The sequence below is a fragment of the Onychostoma macrolepis genome, chromosome 13, assembly GCF_012432095.1.
Source record: "Onychostoma macrolepis isolate SWU-2019 chromosome 13, ASM1243209v1, whole genome shotgun sequence".
Classification (NCBI taxonomy): Eukaryota; Metazoa; Chordata; class Actinopteri; order Cypriniformes; family Cyprinidae; genus Onychostoma; species Onychostoma macrolepis.
Window position 1 is genome coordinate 6,289,116 of NC_081167.1, and position 14,296 is coordinate 6,303,411.

The window sequence follows — 14,296 nt, forward strand, 5'->3', positions numbered from 1 at the left end:
CCAGGAGAAATATTTTAAATAAGGACCAGGAGAAAGATATATTACATTTAAACATTTTTATTTTAAACTTAACCTTCCTCTGATCATAATCCCCTCAGTTAAGACAGAAATGTAAACAACCATGGAAAACAAATAATTAAAATGTAAACAAGTCTAAAGTCACAATGAACACTTAACAATTATCTCTTAACATTTAAGGTGCAAAATGAAAGAAAATGTAAGAAATGTTTAATAAAGTGTAATAAAATAGTGCAAAGTGTTAAATATAAACAGAGAAACCTGAGAATTTTGTCCCAAGTTTAGTGCTAGGAAGTTCACTAGCTGTTCACCTTCTGGTGAATAAAGTGTTTTTAAAATATGTGCAGTGTTTTGTAAACATAAATAAAACTGAGGTAAACTGAGATACATCTGTAATATAAAAAAACAAACCTGATACAGTACAGTAACATTGTTTGAAATATAAAACCTGCAGAAATATGAAAAAGTAACTCTTCAAGTTATTCTTACTCTAATCATATTTGAAGTTGGTGGTCTGCTGCTTGTGCGGTGTTGCAGCTACAGATGTTGTTGGTTGAATACGGCTGTGCTCCAAAGGGTGAGCGGCTAAGGTGGTACATCAAGTTCGTGGTATTACCAGTCTTGGCGGGACGACGGTCTTGCATAATTTGCAGACGACATTGGTCTGACTACGGTCAGACTTATAATATCCAAAAAACTGCCATACTGGCGAGCTGACTTTTCCTCTTTTATTTACAATTTCCTTGCTCGCTGCGGCACTCATTTTCTGCTTATGAAAAGGAATCCAGCAGACCAGCACGAGACAACGATATGGCGCAACCAAACTGATACTGTTACATGATTGGCTGTTAGCGTGTCACTCCCTACGTTGCTAGGTTACCAGAGAGCAGTGCCTTTGTTAATGCAACCTCTGTTTTCTTCCGACAAAGAATAAAAAATATCGAACGTTTTATCGAACACATTTTTTATTGATATCGATCACGTGTCTATCGCGATACATATCGTTATCGTTTTATCGCCCAGCCCTACTCTCACAAGACCTGTAACTTCTTCTTTAAGAGGCTCCTCTGTCCTCCGCTCTTTACCTGTATTAATGGCATCTGTTTGAACTCGTTATCAGTATAAAAGACACCTGTCCACAACCTCAAACAGTCCAACTCCAAACTCCACCATGGCCAAGACCAAAGAGCTGTCAAAGGACACCAGAAACAAAATTGTAGACCTGCACCAGACTGGGAAGACTGAATCTGCAATAGGTAAGCAGCTTGGTGTGAAGAAATCAACTGTGGGAGCAATTATTAGAAAATGGAAGACATACAAGACCACTGATAATCTCCCTCGATCTGGGGCTCCACGCAAGATCTCACCCCGTGGGGTCAAAATGATCACAAGAACTGTGAGCAAAAATCCCAGAACCACACGGGGGGGACCTAGTGAATGACCTGCAGAGAGCTGGGACCAAAGTAACAAAGGCTACCATCAGTAACACACTGCGCCGCCAGGGACTCAAATCCTGCAGTGCCAGTACATGTCCGGCCCGTCTGAAGTTTGCTAGAGAGCATTTGGATGATCCAGAAGAGGATTGGGAGAATCAGATGAAACCAAAATAGAACTTTTTGGTAAAAACTCAACTTGTCGTGTTTGGAGGAGAAAGAATGCTGAGTTGCATCCAAAGAACACCATACCTACTGTGAAGCATGGGGGTGGAAACATCATGCTTTGGGGCTGTTTTTCTGCAAAGGGACCAGGACGACTGATCCGTGTAAACGATAGAATGAATGGGGCCATGTATCGTGAGATTTTGAGTGAAAACCTCCTTCCATCAGCAAGGGCATTGAAGATGTGTGTTTCACAGAGGTACTTGGTGATTTTAATCCCGTCCGAATCTGCCATGTCTGTGTTTTTCTCACACAACCCCTGTAATAATTCCAGAGCAAATTACCTACTGTTTTACAGCAAACTCAGTGATCCTCTGAGAAAACTAATCCCGTCCGAATGCGATGTCTGTGATTGCCGGTGAGATTTTTTTTCACAACGCGTTTCCTTGTGTGTTTTGGCCAACGTGAATTACCATAGACGCTCTTACCGCGCTCATGTTTGATATATTTGCCTCCCGGCAAGGAAAAAAATAAGTAAATAAATTAAAAACAATAATAAAATCAAGAGTCAGATCACGTAAACCATTCAGACTGGCTATTGTAATATCTGCGTCAGGTAAAATTACTCGCGTTCATTTCTGCACTCAATTACATAAAGGTGCATATTTAATTAAAACATTATGAAAATTAAACACGGGTTTACTACAAATAAATAACTGAAGTAAAACTAAAGCAACCACATATTAACATGGTTTTGCTATACTAGCCATATAGTTTCACCATGGTATTTGTAGTAAAACTGTTATACTAATGGTAATCAATCCGAATGACACGCAATGCACGCATACAGAGCGCGTGATCTCTGAAACGCCCAGATGTACAAAACAGCCCCTCCCACCTCTGTAATAAACACAGAGATGTTAGTCCCGTCGGAATTGGTACATGAAAATCGCAGACGTACGGGCTTAACAAAGTATTGAGATGAAATTTTGTTATTGACCAAATACTTATTTTCCACCATAATTTGCAAATAAATTCTTAAAAAAATCATACAATGTGATTTTCTGGATTTTTTTTTTTCTCATTTTGTCTCTCATAGTTGAGGTATACCTATGATGAAAATTACAGGCCTCTCTCATCTTTTTAAGTGGGAGAACTTGCACAATTGGTGGCTGACTAAATACTTTTTTGCCCCTCTGTATATATAGTAAATAATAATGGCCCTAATACAGATCCTTGGGGGACTCTCGTACCCACTTCCATTAAGTCTGATTTGATGTCTTCCACTTGCACACATTGAGTTCTTCCCTTTAAATAAACATTAAACCACGAGACTGCATTGTTTGATAGACCAACACTTTTAAGCCCATCTAACAAAATCTTGTGGTCCACTGTAATCAAATTAAATTAGTTAAATCAATAAAAAGACATGCACAGTGGTGTCTTTCATCTAGGGACCCCACAAGGTCATTTAAAACTTTTAAGACAGCTGTAATAGTGCTGTGTTTTTTATGAAATCCCGACTGGATTAGACAAAAGTTTATGAGAGTGTAAATACTGTCAATTGTTCACTGATAAAACTTTCCAAAAGTTTTGACAAGATACATAGCTTTGAAATAGGTCTATAGTTATCTAATAAAGTAGGGTCAACAGAGGAACAACGAAAGCAGAGTTCCAGATCTGTGCAATTTCCTTGGTTGTTAGGGAAAGATTGAACAGATATGTCAATGGTTGTTAAATTATATTAGCCGCTAATTTTAAAAACAGTGGTTCAATAAGATCAGGACCTGACGATTTATTCACATCTAGGTCTTGTAATGCAGAGCAGACATCAGAAGTAGTAATGTGATTGAAAACTAACTCTGTCCATAGATGATTTGCATTAAGAAATTCAGAAGTTACAGTATAATTATTAGTCTGAAACCAATGACCCTGATGCAGTAAAGTGGCTATTAAAACAATTAAAGATTTGTAATTTATCCACTATTTTAATACCATCCTTTATGCAATTAGGAAGACCTGAAACAGATCTATTATCTATTACTTTGTTTTTCCAGAACTTACTTGCATTTGCTGATTTTTTTTTTTTAATTAATTTTTTTTTTGTTTTATCAAGAAAATATTTTGAGATGGTACTCTGCAGGTGATGAGCAGAGCTGTTTTCCTTCAAACATGAGATGCTTAGAATTGAGGTTCGTCAGACCAGGTAATCTTGTTTCTCAGAGTCTGAGGGTCCTTTAGGTGCTGTTTTGCAAATTCCAAGTGTGTTTTCATGCTTCTTCACTGAGGAGAGGATCGGTGGAGTGTTGCAGTGATGTTTGTCCTTCTTTTCTCCATCTGCATATATGATCATGGAGCTCAACTAGAGTGACCATCAGGTTCTTGGTCACCAGTCTAGACAAGGCCCTCAATTGCTCAGATTGGCTGGGTGAACAGCTCAACTTGGAAGAGTCCTGGTTGTGCCTAACTTCTTCCATTTGTAGAATTTATTTTTGTAGCCTTCCTCAGATCTGTGCCTCGATACAATCTGGTCTCTAAGCTAGGGGTGTTCGATACTTTCTGACTACCATGGACAGCTACAGTTTTTGATATTCTTCATTCTGTGTGGTCAGTTCACATCAGTGCACAGAAATTAATCTTTTCATTTAAATTGATTTTTACCTTTTATGGGCATTTTTACCTTTAATAAAGCCATTTTTTCTAAAAGTGTGCATCTTTTGAGTAAAATTGTCAATTAGAATAATAAGGCATTTAGGCTGTTGCCAAACAAATGAAACCAGTATCAACAAAATCCATCTTTGCAGAAGCTGCATCTGAATGTCATTTAGATGTATTTACACACCATTTAATTCAGCTCAGAGGATCATGGAGTGCTTTAACCTGCAGTTACAAATGCATAATGTTTTGATATTTTAAACATAAAACATTGAATACTGATGTTTGAAATTATTTTAAAAATGAAAAGACACTTTAAATGTGAAATTAAAACCGCCAGCAGATGGCAGCAAGTGAAAAGAACACTCTAAATGCGCATGTGCACTGTTTAACCCACTAAAGTTAGACTTCATCACGTAATGTATGCGTGCGCTTTGTAGGTGTTTTGTTTGGTTTTTGCAAAATACTCGATAATCTCAAATTGCACATCGTTAAAAAAAAACAATAACGATATATCACAGATGATATATATCGCACACCCCTACTCTGAGCTCTGCAGGCAGTTCCTTTGACCTCATGGCTTGGTTTTCACTCTATGCATTGCCAGCTGTGAGGCCTTTTATAGAGAGGTGTGTTCCATTCCAAATCATGTCCAATCAATTAAATTGACCAAAGGTGGACTCCAATCAAAGCGTAGAAACATCTCCGCAATGATCAAGAGATGGGAGGCACCTGAGCTAAATTTCAAGTGTTGTTGCAAAGGGTCTGAATACTTCTAAAGTATATTATTTCTAAAATTCTGATTTCACTTTGGCATTATGAGGTACGGAGTGTAGATTGAGGAAAAAAAAGTCTATATACTTTCTGAATGCACTATGTGTGTGTGTGTGTGTGTGTGTGTGTGTATATATATATATATATATATATATATCACACACACACCACACGTGGTCAGAATTGTTGGTACCCTTGGTAAATATGATCAAAGAAGACTGAAAATAAACCTGCATTATTAATCCTTTATCTTTTATTTAAAAAAAAAAAAACTTTCATTGATCTAAAACAATTGAAAATGGGGGGAAATCTCATTATGAAATAAATGTTTTTCTCAAATACACGTTGGACACAATTATTGGTACTCCTAGAAATTCTTATAAGTAAAATATCTCTGAAGTATATTCTCATTCGTATTTACAATTTTGAGCACTCCAGTGTGATTATGAACATGAAATTATCCAGCCATGGCTTCCTGTTTCATAGAAATATAAATAGGAGGGAAACAAAGTCCAAATTCCCTTAATCATCCATCACAATGAGAAAAACCAAAGAATATATGTCTGATGTGCAGTAAAAGATAATTGAGCTTCACAAATTAGTGAAGTGGCTTTAAGAAAAGAGCTAGAACAGTGAAAATTCCCATTTCCAACATCAGGGCAATAATTAAGAATTTCCAATCAACATAAAATGTTACGAAACTGCCTGGAAGAGGATGTGTGTCTATATCGTCCTAATGCACGGTGAGAAGGAGAGTTTGAGTGGCTAAAGACTCTTCAAGGACCACAGCTGGAGAATTGCAGAAAATAGTTGAGTCTCGGGGTTAGAAAATCTTTAAAAAACAAATTGTCAAACAGCACCTACATCACCACATGTTGTTTGGGAGGGTTTCAAGAAAAATTCTCCTCGCTCATCCAAAAACAAACTCCAGCATATTCAGTTATCAGACACGACTGGAACTTCAAATGGGACTGGCTTCTATGGTCAGATGAAACTAAAAAATTAGCTTTTTAGCAGCAAACACTCAAGATGGGTTTGGTGAACACAGGGATAAAAAAAAAAAAAGTACCCCATGTGTACAATGAAATATACTGCTGTGTTTTTGATGTTGTGGGCCTATATTTCTGCTGGAGGTCCTGGACATCTTGTTTAGACACATGGCATCACTATTGAAAAAATCAATAAGTGACTGACTCTGTTAGAAATCTTATGGGCCATGTTTGGATCTTCCAACCGTACAATAATCCAAACACAAACCTCAGAAACAACACAAAAATGGGTCACTGAGCACAAAACCAAGCTTCTGCTGGCCATTCCAGTCCTCTGACCTGAACCCTGTAGAAAATGAGTGGAACTGAAGAGAAGAAGCACCAACATGGAGCTGGGAATCTAAAGGGTCTGGAGTGATTCTGGATCTCTTGTCAGGCCCAGGTGAAAAACAAGTACACTTCCATAATGTACTTAAAGTGCTCTATTTTCGCGCACTAATTTTGTACTTAATATACCAAAAATGATCCTTTAGTAGTACTTAAGATAAATTTAAGATCATCTAAGTGTACTCAACTGTGCTATTTTGAGACACCATGAAAATGAAAAGTGTACTATAAGTGGTAAATGAATACACTTTTAAATACAAAGATAGTATGTTAAAAGCGCATTTTAGTTCATATTCATGGTGTCTCAAAATAGCACAGTTGAGTACACTTAGATGATCTTAAGTACTAAAGGATCATTTTTAGTATATTAAGTACAAAATTAGTGCGCGAAAATAGAGCACTTTAAGTACATCATGGAAGAGTACTTGTTTTTCACCTGGGGGTGTTCTCTAATCTCATCAGGCATTATAGGAGAAAATTTAGAGCTGTTAAACTGGCAAATGGAGGTTTCAAAAAGTATTGAATAAAAGGGTGCCTTCTTTATGTTTTATGTTTATCTTCTTTATGTTTACTGGCGTGACGTAATGACGTGGCAACATGTTTGAATTTCCTGCAAATTCCTACCCCTTCCACTGAAATTAGACAACATTATTATAAGCTAACCATTGTGAATCAGGCTAAAGTAAGGCGATAGTTTTGAACATTGGCTGGTTATGTACTTGCTCAAATATTGACTTTGGGTAATTTTTAAAGGGGTCATCAGATGCCCATTTTCCACAAGTTGATATGATTCTTTAGGGTCTTAATGAAAAGTCTGTAGCATAGTTTGGTTAAAGTTAATCAGTGGTAGTGTAAAAAAGCACCTTTCGTGGGAGCGGCCTGCGCAGAACTACGTCATTCTGACAGGAAGCTCAGAACAGCCTGATTTGAGAGAGGGCATTTTAAAATAGGGATTTAAAAAGAAAACCACTGGGTGGATTTTTAGCATTATAGAATGGATGTGTGTACACACTTCCAACACACATTTATGTTCAAACAACTTGTAAAGTGAATTTTGCATCCGATGACCCCTTTAACCAAAAAAAAGTTACAGACTGCAGCTTTAAAATGTAATTTATTCCTGTGATAAAAGCTACATTTTCAGCATCATTACTCCAGTCTTCAGTCTCGCATGATCATCCAGAAATCATTGTAACATGCTGATTTGCTGTTCAAGAAATTTTTTTTATTATCAATATTTAAAATGTTTTTTTTTTTTAGTAATCTTTGATGAATAGAAAGATCCAAAGATCAGCATTTATCTGAAATAAAAACTTTTGTAACATTATACACTATACCATTCAAAATCTTGGAGTCAGTATCATTTTTTTTTTTTGTTTAGGAAGGAAATTATAGAAATTAACTTACATTTAGCAAGAAATTTAGAAAGGATTCTTTAGTTGATCGAAAGTGATGATAAAGACATTTATAATGTTACAAAAGATTTGTATTTCAGATAAATGCTGTTCTTCTGAACTTTCTATTCATCAAAGAATTCTACTCAGCTGTTTTCAACATCATCATAATAAATTGATTGTCTTTTGAGCAGCAAATCAGAATATTAGTATGATTTTTGAAGGATCATGTGACTGGAGTAATGATGCTGAAAATTTAGCTTTGAAATCACAGGAATAAATTACATTTTAAAATATTCAAATAGAAAACATTTATTTAAAATAGTAAAACAATTTCAAAATGTTACTGTTTTTGCTGTATTTTGGATCAAATAATGCAGGCTCGGTGAGCAGAAGAGAATTCTTTAAAAAACATTTAAAAATCTTACTGGTCAAACTTTTGACCGCAAATTTTTATTTATTTATTTATTTTAAAGAGAGAAGTTTTTCACGTAGTTTTTAACAATCTCATATCTGTCCATGATGACATACACCATACTTAATACAATCACATTCACAGAAGCACAGAATACTTAAGCAATTTGAATCAAAGAAATGTGTAAATGTGCCACTGCAGATGATCATCTGGTTATGATTCTGCTGTTTGCTCTGTCAGCCTCACCACGCTTCCTTTCTAATTGGGATGATGCCAAATAGTGAGAAGTCAGGCTTGGAAGTTGGAAAATGTATTAAATCTGTCCGGCATTGATTTAAAAACAATATCAAATTGTCTCTACTACTTTATTTTTATTTGTATTGTAACATCTCGACAAGTCTTTGGTGGAGATTATGCTTTAGTGTGTAATGGTAAACATGTCCTGTAGTATAGAGTTGTACCAAGTTAAATCCAAAAATCTCTTTCTACATGTATCTCATAAGGACAACGTCAAGGAGGCTAATCCTGGCTGCATCAGGACCATCATCTCTAAGGATCCCATTAAATTGCCCTTTGGAAAGACGGATACCAATGTGACTCTGCTGCTGTATGATCGTGTGGAGTTCCATTTGCTGACAAATGTTATTACTAAGGAGCAAAGAGCCACAAACATCAAACCAAAAACACCTGACACTTTTCAGCTCACCAAAGAAGTCAGGGAGACGGTAAGTGGTAACATCATGTTCCCCTCACCTTGCAGGACTTATGAATTATATGCTCACCCTGAAGAGCTTGTAATTGCTCATTCTTTTTGTTTTATTAATTCATCTTGTCCAAAATGGGCACGATTGGGTCAGAAAAATGTTGTACTTAAATGTCTGTGTAAAGAATGCCAAGTCTTGGAGACATCTTTGTCTAGACCAGAGTGAAGGTGACGGTAAGGAAGTCTGCAACAAATTCAACAGAGCAAAGTGAGGACAGGAAGTTAAGATTTTAGAGCAAGAGGAAATGAGTACAATGTAATTTGAGTATACAGTATATATAATGTAAAAATTGCTTTAGTGTGCCAAGCGTAATTTTAAAATTAGATAAATGTTTCACAATTCATAATTTTTCTATGCCTTTTTTCCTTTTGTTGTTGTTTTATCCACCTTATTTTGCAATTAAGTATTTTGCAATATTTTCTGTGAATGCAACACTTTGGATTCGTTAGCCGCTGTAGGTAAATAACTAGAAGAATAATGCAGTTAACGCTAAACTGGTTTGCAGTGTGTATATGGTTATAATACAACATTCAAATTATATGATAATAAATACCTGCTTTGTCAAGCAGCAAATAACTGGAAGCGTATGAAACAAGAAGCCTTGCACATTTAAGTTACAAATGGCAGTAACCACTTTTACCTTAAAAATAAGGTAGATATTTTGTGCTTTATAGATATTTTTGTTTCCCTAACACTGTGTCCTAACCAGACATGACGTGACAGACAAGCCATAAAAGGTGGCTTTTCCATGTTTATAAGAGTTTTTGTCCTAACCAGGAGAAATGCAATAAGTGATGGGATTTTGTTTTTAAAATGACTTTGTATATCATTGTGCCCAAGTTTGCACCTTTGTGTTAGACATGAGTGATCCTTAAATCATGAGGCCTGTTGAGGAGAGATGTGTGATTACTTATTAGTTATTAGTATTAAAGAAACTGGTTGGAACTTGCCACCCAGAACACCCTAGCATCGTGGCTCTGGTTTTTACACAAACACTATTCATATTTTTTGTGAAAACATAAAAATGCATTTGTCATTATTTTGCCGCCAGGGTGTGATTATTAATAAGAGCGATGGAACCCTGACCATCATGACAGAGAAACATGATAGCCTGACTTCCTCCGCTACTGACAGTTTATCAGATGAAGAGCTGAATGTCATGGATGAAGTGGAGCTCACCGTTTTGACTGTGAGTAAAATTATTAGGTTCTTTTTTTTTTTAACACATTGTATCTTTCTTTGTATTCAAACTTTTCTATTCAAAGCTTTATAATATACATATATCGTGTATTGAAGGTGAACGACACAAAGAAGGCTGTCCGACTCCAAAAGCTGCCCGAGGGCTCTGTGACCTTTAATCAAAAAGCAAAAGGCAATGAGAATATTTCCGGCACAAAGGACAATGCATCTGGCATTGCCCCTGTCAAAGACAAGGTAGTTTAGACTAGGGCCTTGTTTATTCTCAGCTGTCCTGTTGGAGATAACTTAAGGAAATTGTTATGCTTTTGGAAATTTTCACGTTCTTCTAAAAGTGCATTTACATCTTTATCTGCAGTGGAAGCCTGTTACCTCAGAAGCTGGTTCTCAAGATTCAGACGTAAGCAGTGAGAAATACGAGGGGACCATTACCAAAATCGCCCCAAAGAAAAGCCAAAGTCAAGAAAAAGTGGTAGGTTTTCACCCTCCTGCAACCCGAACACAAAAATGTCTCTCATTAGAACCTGAAAAAAATCTTGATTAAACAATTACAGTGAAAAGAAAACATACTAATTATTGAGAATTTGTCCTGAAGTTCCATATAAAGAATAATTTAAGACTGTTTTATGACACTTTAAATCTTTAGATCCCCAAAACTGCATGAATAGGTGATAGTTTTGTATTTCCATTTATGACGTGTGAGGTAGATTTACTATAGCCTCACATTCATGAATCTTCTCTACTTTGTTGTTTGAGAACATCTGATTGGAGATAAGAACTTCTGCTCTACATCTATACATCTGTAGAGTTTTTGATTTCTGAAGTGCTGGAATAGTTGGCTTCTAGCAATGCATGTAAAACACAATAGCTGCTAATTTAATTAATAGTTTTGAGAACATTAGAGTGTTTTTTTGGAAAGTTCCCTTAAGCTCTGCACGTTGAATTGAAAGGATGCATGGATGGTTTCGTAAATGTTTACAGCATCAGTGTGAGAGGTTTTAATATCATTTTTATTCCTTGGTCATGACACTGTTTTTCAAAGCAGTCATATTTCAATTATTTTTTCTTTTTTTTTCTTTTGAGCAGATGGACAATCCAGAGCCCACTTTGGGTCTTCTGGTCACCACAGTGGAGGGCACAGAGAAGCGCTTGTCTTTTAGGTCAGGTGATGTGATCACAAAAGCCACCATGATGGTTGGTGACAAGGTCCAGTTCAACATTTCCACCAACAGTGTAACTGAGGAAGAGTGTGCCGTCAACGTAGAGATCCTGCCAGAAACTTTCCAGACAGACTCTGAAGAGCAACGCAAGATAGTAAGTGTTTTTCAGTTGTGGTCATCCATGGTGATTTGGCATTTAGGTAGTTGTTTAGAAGTAGTAGTAGTATAAGTTGTTGATTAGCAGCTGCCTCATATCTGGGTCTTAAATTGGCATGATACATTTAGCTTTCGAAGATGAAAATAGCCCAAGATTTGCATATGGTAGTTGCACTGTTGGTCAGTGTGGTTCTGTAGGACATGAATGTCATGCCCTCACAGACCATTGTGCAGTAGGTCTTCAGCATTGATGTTCTTCCTCAGACAGATTACATAGGAAATAGTAATGGTGCGTTCACACCAGACGCGAATGAAGCGTTAAGCGCGAGTGATTTATATGTTAAGTCAATGCAAAGACACGAATAGACATCCTGCGGCGCGATTGGCGCAAATGATGCGGCGCAAATTGAGCGTTTCGGGTAAATCGCGCGAGTTGAAAAATCTGAACTTTGGTGAAAATTTGCGCCGCATTAACCAATCAGGAGCTTGCTCTAGTAGTGACGTGATTACAACGTAGCGAGGGAGGCAGAAATCCGAAACAACAATGGAGAACAAAATCATTGTCGCTGTATGTGGATACCCGTATCTTCGTACTTTTATAGAAACGGGAATAAAAAGGATCTTGCTTGGTGTGTTACTTTGTGCACAACATAGTAAATCATAATTTATAGCCTATTTGTTACATAAAAATATTATTTCTATGTTAAGACTAGAATAGGCTACTTATGGCAAACATTTGTACATTCATTCTAATTATATCCTATTGCAAATACACTCACAATAGTATAGTAAAAAATAGTTATTTGTGATTGGACCAGTGTAGTGTAATGAGACTGGAGCCGCCTGGCAGAAGCCCCTCCTTGATGCGAATTTGCGTCTGTTGTGAAGTGAATTTCACGTGCGAATGAAGCAGGTAAACTCAAAATGTTCAAGCGTCCAACTACGCGCGAATAGCGTGATTTATTCGCACAAGTCGCGCCTGGTGTGAACGCACAGTAAGACATTAATTATATGGAAAGTAGTGGTATTAATCGATAGTAAATAAATAAGCTTGTAGGGGATGCACCAAAATGAAGAATAATATGCATGCATCCACCTGGATGATGTGACAGCAGCCATATGCTGCATTCGATATACCTCGGAAGTTGGATGTTGGAGTTGGGAATGATGGTTCAGTTTCAGTAGAGAAGTCAGGAAAAACAAAGACGGATGCGTCCATTGTTAGCAATACCAGTCGATTTAAAAACAAATAAAAAGTGGTATTTCTCACAGACAATGTCATAGAATCGTGTCCACAAATGGAGGTTGGATGGTACTGTGTGCTCTATTGAGACACAGACAAACTTAAGTGCCAATAAAAAATATATTACTACTATTTCTCTTCTGTTGATGCACTGAGCAGCCGTATTTGGTTCTGAAGTTGTTGTGATTCCTCTGAGTTCCGAGTCCTACTGGGAATAGCTATTGCTGTTATCAATAGTGATATAGCTAATGGTGATGATTAGGGCATCATTGCTGACTGAGGTCCATAGGCAGATTTGGCCATCATGGACATCTATGCTTGCTTTAATATCTCATGCATGAGTTCTCTCTGCTAAAACCCTTTATCCGTGAAGCTTGTTTTATTGAATTGTGCTGGTTTTAACTCTAAGAATACTCTTGAAGGAATTTTTGCATGCTGAGTCCGAAATTTTCACATGCGTTTTTCGTATTGGTCAAAATTTGTCATGCACAGAACATCATGGTGGCTCTGAATTGCCAAAACACCTCTAAAAATGCTTGCTGCGGATGTTAAAAATGCAGAAAATTGAACCCGATCTGAATTTTTTATGACGGACGAAAGTTTTGGAGGAAGTGTGTAAATGTGATTGACACAACGTGAGGTTGTATTTATTTTTTAACGTGCAAAAATTTCAGATGAGAATTTCGGACTCGGTGTGCAAGGACCTTTAAAATGTATAATTCAGCCATACATTTTCTCACCGTGAAAATAGCCACAGAAGCTGGCATTAAACACAAACAAACAAAAACAAACATCTTATGCATGAGACTATTGTAGTCAAAAGGTCCTGCACTTTGGTACCAAGTTGGTACTGAACTTTCATAATTGCAATGATATTAGTTTTTTATAGTTCTCGATGGTTGCTTTGAAATGCTCCAGTGCATATTTGTGTGCACTCGCATCAAGTGTATCTCTTCATAATTTTCTGTGTGCTAGGAGCTGGGAAATATCAGCTGAATATGCAGTCACGTTTGATTGATATTTCCCATAGATTTCAGGGTGATTGAAGCACATTTGTTGTTCATTTTGAGTTTCACACATCAGAGCAGGTACACGTCTGGATTTTTTGTTCCAGTAATATGCTGCCATTTACACTATTTACAGTGTAATCTAGATCATTTCTTGTGCATTTTTCTTCTGAGTTTCTGATATTAAAATGTAATCACTTTTCATATTTTTGGCAAAGATTTTGGCCTGTTTTCTTTTTCCAAAAATGACCGGTTTATTGCATTTTCTGTGAAGTTTTGGTGCATCCCTGCTTTTTAGCATTTGTAGAACCGGTGAGGTTCTGTGTTTTATTACAGCTGATCTTTAAGACAGGCCTGATCCTGGAGATCTACCTACCTGCAGAGTTTCAGATCCATCCCTGATCAAACACACCTGTCTGTAATTGTCAAGTTCTCCTGATGATCTCAATTAGTCGGTTCAGTTGTGTTTCATCAGGTTTGGAGCAGAGGTTTCCAGAGAGGTAGATCTCCAGGAACTGGATTGGGCAGAAATATGTTCT

The 14,296-nt window shown here is 36.8% G+C and overlaps 1 protein-coding gene across 7 annotated transcripts in view; it reads left to right on the plus strand.

The window, feature by feature from the left end:
* Positions 1 to 14,296, plus strand: part of si:dkeyp-121d4.3 (uncharacterized) — a 33,462-nt gene that overhangs the window by 7,955 nt on the left and 11,211 nt on the right. For all 7 annotated transcript variants that reach the window (XM_058795398.1, XM_058795399.1, XM_058795400.1 and 4 more), the window contains exons 6-10: positions 8,734 to 8,955; positions 10,046 to 10,183; positions 10,291 to 10,428; positions 10,550 to 10,663; positions 11,278 to 11,505. In XM_058795398.1, coding sequence (XP_058651381.1) covers positions 8,734 to 8,955; positions 10,046 to 10,183; positions 10,291 to 10,428; positions 10,550 to 10,663; positions 11,278 to 11,505 — 840 coding nt within the window. The remainder of the gene's footprint in view (positions 1 to 8,733; positions 8,956 to 10,045; positions 10,184 to 10,290; positions 10,429 to 10,549; positions 10,664 to 11,277; positions 11,506 to 14,296) is intronic.